At 46.1% G+C, this 6733-nt stretch overlaps 1 protein-coding gene across 1 annotated transcript in view; it reads right to left on the bottom strand.

The window, feature by feature from the left end:
- T265_10752 (hypothetical protein) overlaps window positions 1-468 on the bottom strand; it is a gene marked incomplete at both ends in the record, with an annotated part of 7885 nt that extends 7417 nt beyond the window's left edge. The window contains one exon of the mRNA XM_009177217.1: window positions 402-468. Within this exon, the coding sequence (XP_009175481.1) occupies window positions 402-468 (67 nt within the window). The remainder of the gene's footprint in view (window positions 1-401) is intronic.
- Between the last annotated feature and the right edge of the window lie 6265 nt (window positions 469-6733).

The raw sequence follows: 6733 nt of genomic DNA, 5'->3' as shown, positions 1-6733 counted from the left end.
GATGTTGTGTAGAGTACGGGACTGCTAAGTACTGCGGAATGGCCCAGGTTAAGACCTGCTTCACCGAGCCGGAGCTTCCTTTTTGGTGGTGGACGATTTGTTCATCGATCAATCGATAAACTAATGCACATCAGCTTTTCCTCGATGTGTTTGATTAAGTCGGTTCAGTTAAGATTTTCAGCTCATAAACCGTGCATCGAAGTGCAATGGTTCCAACCGTTACAGCTTTGTTCATCCATAATATGGAGGATCGGAAGATAAAAGTCATGCGTGGGAGGCAATGGCACAATAATTTCACCGACGTCCAATGGTTGCACTTGTCCGACGTCGCAAGGACTCGGAGCTAGGCCTTCGAAGGAGATGGCCTGGATTCAAGACCAACAATAGCTACAGAACACAACTATAGCTGTCAGTGGCAATGACCATTGGTTTGTTTCGATGCGCGGCTCGCACCCGGGACGACGGCATTTACAAAAAGACTGAGTTTCTTAGTGAGGAATTTCATGCTTCGTTATCGGGCCGGGAACTGACCGCCCCTGGGTCGACTGCATTCGGCACAAGCCTTGGCGAATAGAGCTCCACGAGAAGAACAGTCCTCTGGCATACGGAGCGCATATCCCAACCAGAGTAACCTGTGGAATGTGACCACCTAATGTATCGAGGTAGAGTGAAGTTTCTTGAAAACCATCTGACATTCTTCAGCATTACCAATCTGACGTTGCCATCAGGCCCGCGCAATGCTTCAGAGATACCTATGTTCAAACACAGAGAGCCTTCGCAGGTTGTCCACGAGCAGCGGCAACGTCTCTGACCCATCGAGTAGGAGAGACGGGACAGCGGCATTGTGCACTCTAATCTTGGAAACCAACCTGATGTCCTGTCGGAACCATAAGTGTCGGAGTTCGGCGACCGTTGTCCTAGCCTTCTCATTTTGGCGGCTCATTTCGTCTTTCGCCAGACCACTGAGGCTTGCGCAGCCGTCCAGGTAAAAGGAACTTATCGTCTACATCGATCGGTTCACCTGCAAGCAGGAGGTTTGTGTTCGATCCCACCTTATCCATCCGGTGCATTTTACACGCTACAAGGGGGAGGCCCACACCAAACTACGTGGCAGAATTATTTAGGTCATTTAAAGTAGTTTCCGTTGCTAAAAGATCATACTCAAGAAGAGGAATAGCATCAGCATACGGGATCATTTCAATCCCCGAAGTATCGCAGCCAGGTGAGGAACACCAAATCAGCATATTGAACACAGAGTTAGGGGTAAAAGGAGACCAGTGACACCTCTGCCTAGCACTACCTGATGTGGTGAACTCAGGAGAGAATTTGCCGTAGGGGCGAACATGCCCACGGTGAAAGTCATATAAAGCCTTCATAAGAGAACACAACTATTAAGTGTACCCTTCAACACCAAACACTACCATAGTTTCTGACGATGCCAACGTAGTAAAAAGCAGGTGTGGGATCGAAAAATGCGACCTTTATTGGTCATCGGAAGAAGTCGCGCAGCTCCAACACTTGTCGCAATGTGGAGCAGTAATCTCAGGTCGGACTGCAAACGTTTTTGTTCCTCAAAGACACAAATATACAGAACCCTCTCGAATGTTTTTGAGGCCACAAGTCAGCAACGAGGCACTGGCCGCCTCAATGCACTCATGTAAAATCATGACAAATAGTTACTTTATTGGTTAGAGGCTTGCGCAGCCGTCCAGGTAAAAGGAACTTATCGTCTACATCGATCGGTTCACCTGCAAGCAGGAGGTTTGTGTTCGATCCCACCTTATCCATCCGGTGCATTTTACACGCTACAAGGGGGAGGCCCACACCAAACTACGTGGCAGAATTATTTAGGTCATTTAAAGTAGTTTCCGTTGCTAAAAGATCATACTCAAGAAGAGGAATAGCATCAGCATACGGGATCATTTCAATCCCCGAAGTATCGCAGCCAGGTGAGGAACACCAAATCAGCATATTGAACACAGAGTTAGGGGTAAAAGGAGACCAGTGACACCTCTGCCTAGCACTACCTGATGTGGTGAACTCAGGAGAGAATTTGCCGTAGGGGCGAACATGCCCACGGTGAAAGTCATATAAAGCCTTCATAAGAGAACACAACTATTAAGTGTACCCTTCAACACCAAACACTACCATAGTTTCTGACGATGCCAACGTAGTAAAAAGCAGGTGTGGGATCGAAAAATGCGACCTTTATTGGTCATCGGAAGAAGTCGCGCAGCTCCAACACTTGTCGCAATGTGGAGCAGTAATCTCAGGTCGGACTGCAAACGTTTTTGTTCCTCAAAGACACAAATATACAGAACCCTCTCGAATGTTTTTGAGGCCACAAGTCAGCAACGAGGCACTGGCCGCCTCAATGCACTCATGTAAAATCATGACAAATAGTTACTTTATTGGTTATCAATCCACTTAGGGTCATTAGAAAAAACCGGGAGGGGGGTGGAAACTCCAACCGACAAAAGATCACAGCATCCCCCTTACACCACTTTCTTAGCACTAGCTCACCGACACAGACTGACAAAAGGTTCAAACGAAGTTCAAGAGGAACCATCAAATGAACCGAACCAGAGGAACTAGACACTAGACTGGACCCAAACACATGTAGGTTTCCCCACCGACCCAACACTTGTTCAACCATTCTAACACACTAAAATCCCTCGGCCGACACCCAACAGAGATTTAGCTTGACTTAGCTGATTGGTTCTCCTTCCGCTTTATATCTCGACCAACCTCGGAACCAGGTCACTTGGCCTGACGAAACTTTTGTGTCAAAAGCGAAACGTTTCCCAGCAATAAATCTACCGATTGCCACCAAACGTTTTCGAAAAGTCACTTTACTACTTGTAAACTAAAAGTCAACTTTTCGGAACAGAGTGAAGCAAAGTGTTTGGCTAAAAAAACCTTAATTCAAGATAGCAGTGTCTGGTTAACTACCTCAAATTTTAGGGACCCAATAGCCAAAGATGTTCTAATCCCCAACTCAGAATACCAGGTCGCTGTACACATCAGATCCCTGTCCATCAGTCGACCTGATGTGAGAGACAATGTGGATGTTGGATGGACACAAAGAGTGACCCAAGTGCACAAACCAACGCACCGCTATAAGATCCAGTCTCTTCATAAAAGGACACTAGGAGCATCGACGGCGAAATCCTTGTTAAACGCTTGTTTTTCCTGCCTAAACGTGAGTTCGCCTCAGTCTTCCGTTTATGGTGGTGCTTTTGTCGACCTCGAAGTCTTACTGGAAGCATCAACGTAAAGGAGGTTATTCGACCATTCCAAAAGCAATGTTTTCCCCCAACCTAACCACTCGGTGATTGTAAATCAAACCGGCTATCACGATTACCCGCAGCCAATCGTTTCCCATACGCTCACCAAGTATACAATCCCCACAAGCAGTTTATCCGTCTAGTATAAATATGGTTTAAACAAATAACTCGAATGCTGATGAACAGCCAGATTGCGTGCACTGATCTTCCGCGCCAGGGTTAATTGCCAGACAACGGAAGAATCTGGAAAAATTGTTTTTTAGTGGGCCTGATCCTTATTTTCCCGACTGCCAAGCCCTTTCGAGGATCAGGCCACAATTTTACTCGCCCTGGGAATTTCCCACGGCACCGTAGTAATCTATTACTATTCAGGTTGTCACAATTGTTGACGGCTTGTCGCAATCAAGCCCCGCACATGTTGGGTTGGTGACTCAGCGATAAACTGACTGACAGCAACAAGCCACATCCTTTTGTGTCCATCCTAACGGCCCCAATATGCGTTTTTTTTTGTTTCCGGGCCCTAGTTTAACATCAGCCTGATTAGGTTTCACTGCTCCTAGGAATCCATGCCGATTTATTTTGCTCTGCACGTCTCGAATTGAATGGTAGAAGACTGCCGAAATCCAATTAATCGATCGGACTTTCCGATCACCTCTGATTGGTGCTCCATTCGCACACCGCTGACCTGCTTCGCCTAACGAAGCGTTTTTTTCGCCAAACGCATGAATGAGATTATCGATTTATTGATTTTCTGTCACCTCAAGCTCTTTCCGAAAACTACATAATAAAATCCCTTTTAGTGACCATGTTTACGGATGAAACCACAGCACTACGATAATCGGAGAGAACATTTTACTGTAAATGGCTATGATGAAAGAATACGTGCGATTTTGTTGAAATTCAGTTGGATCTTTTCTAGATAAGCCCCGCCAAGAATGCAAAAAGTGCATGTGCGAAAAGTTAAGCCCCGCCCCGCTTTTTGCGAGCTCCAGTTTTATGTACGCATACAACCTCGACCTACTTTTGATGAAAACAATTCCTTATCCCCATCTAGGATCATTTCGTGCAAAATTTTCTCGGTTCGGACGTAAAAGCTTAGATGAACTTTCTGACGCTTTCAACTCTCGTTCATGACAAGGAGACGGCAATATATTTTTTTGCAAAGCCATGGAGTGATCCATCAGCAACGTTTATGCAACAATGGCCAACAAATGGCACTTTCAACTGTTTCTGACAGATAAGGGTCTAATGCCCGACAATGTCGGCAAGAAATCAGTCTTCGAAAGGAAATTTGGCTGGAGTGGTCTAGGATGGAGTTTAGGACAGTAATTCTATTCATTTATTCCTGGTCCAAAAATTTGGTGAAAATCAAAGTCTGCTCGAGGAATTATCTATTAGCCACATGACCGCTGTTGAACGGACGAGCTTTCTTCGCAAAGTTTGTGCATGGCGGCTTTAGCAGACTCCAAAAGTTATCGGCGGCCCAGATCGATGAGACGCTAATATCTCACCGTAAAAACCACGCAGGGCGAGGCCTTCCCCAGCAGTGGATTTTCGGAGGGATCTACCGGGAAACTAAAGAGGGGTTCATATATGCAATGCCAGATCGAACCGCGACCAGGCCTGCATCGCTCCCGGCTCAATCATCATCTCCGATATGTGGGCATCGTACCAAGGAGTGACATGTCCCAATTTCACCCTTTTCAATAAAAACCAAAAGTACAAATTTCATATCCTCTTTTTGCGAATCTTTTTTGGCTGGCGGGATTCAATTTTATGGTGGGGCTTATCTTGAAAAGACCCGTTAGGTTTTCCTTAGAAAGTAAACAGTCCAACTCAGTAGTAGGTTTCACTGACCAGTGAAAAGAAATCTTAAGCTATGTCTAGAATTCAGAAACTCCAAACCTGCCGATTTCACATGTGGTGACTTGAAGGCTATTGATTTTACTCTACAGTTTATGGACCAATCAAAAGTCAAGCGCCAGAGTTCTGGTGGAGTAATGCTTTACTAGGTTTGAGGCAACTGGATTCACGAGCCTAGAGCTTGATTACAGCTCAGATTCGCTTTTCATCTCAAATGAACTGGGCAGAATGGTAGGAGCGAACCCTCGTCTGAGACCCCCGACACTAAAAGCGCATCAGGTACACGTATGCGATGTGCTGATCACCATCATCAGCATCATCATCGTTATCACCACCATCATCGTCGTCATCATTATCATCATTATTATCAACAGCACACAATACCAATGCGTAGCTGCCGTAGGTGTGGGCTTGTCCAAGTTTTTCGCGCGCGGATAGCTTCGGCACTATGTGTAATCAGGAAAACTGAATGAGATTGACGTAAACAAACGCGATTTTGCCCTACTGCTGACAACGGACAACATGATCTCATGAGAATTTCCCCATTCGTCCATTTTCTTATTCCAAATATGTACTTTTGACTCGCCACCTGTTTTGCCTGTCATCTGTGACTGCCACTCACCTTGCCGCAAAGGGCTCCCCGTACGCTTTCATGTGTGTTTGCGTGTGTGTGAATGTGCGCTGCTGACCCGCTTATCCGTACGTATTCGTCCCCGGTTTGCGCTGAGCCAGTCGTGATTTGTTCTGTCCTTACTTCCGCAAGATCGCCAATCGGAATCACCAGACTCTCCTCGGAAGGGACGGCCTCAACTCATACTGGAAGCTGACATCGTCTGGTGGTGGACCATGACACTGCACTCAGTGACAAAATTCGCACTTGGTGATGCCACAGATATGAAAAATTAAGGCTTGGTTGGAACATGTGTGGCGACTTGTTCCTTAAAAATAGTTATGAACTGACATTTTTCGCTCAACACCGCGGCTAGCCTGTTGAGCCGAAGGTCGAGGGCCGCAGTCCTTCTCCTGTCAAGGTCTAAGTGCTCTAGCATTATCCCTACTGGTGGTCGTTGGCTTGTTCTCTGATCTCGGCAATTTGATTGCAAACGTTTCATCACCAATCGAGATGACATCATCAGTGCGTTATTGTGGAGCTTAGTAGTGCGCAGCGATGGGTTGTTGGTTGTGGGTTGGGTAGTGTTGTGCGTGTGATAATATACGTGCTGCTATCAGGGGATGACCTTTGGTCGCGATTAGTTGTTCGGTCGGGCGATTCCATTGGTTGCTCCGTTGTCCTGTGTCCCCATTCGTCGATGCCCACGTGACCTGAGCTACCAACATTTTCCTCTATTATCCCTACTCTTATGCGACCATGAGTTGTATATTCAAAAATAATCGTGAAGCAGGACACGGTGAGGTCTAATCACTCCGCGAGCGAAGTTCCTCGAAGTATTATCGATTACTCTTATTAACCGTCCGACGTGAGACCTACTTAAGTTTTAAAAGATCATTATGGAAGTTGAAAAACAGTTTTCGTAAAGGAGACTACTCACAAGTTTGCTGAAAACTCTTCGACAGCCCACGAC

The sequence above is a fragment of the Opisthorchis viverrini genome (assembly GCF_000715545.1).
Source record: "Opisthorchis viverrini unplaced genomic scaffold opera_v5_403, whole genome shotgun sequence".
NCBI classification, from domain to species: Eukaryota; Metazoa; Platyhelminthes; class Trematoda; order Opisthorchiida; family Opisthorchiidae; genus Opisthorchis; species Opisthorchis viverrini.
Note: the sequence above shows the minus strand (reverse complement) of the source record. Positions and strands in the feature narration are given on the sequence as shown.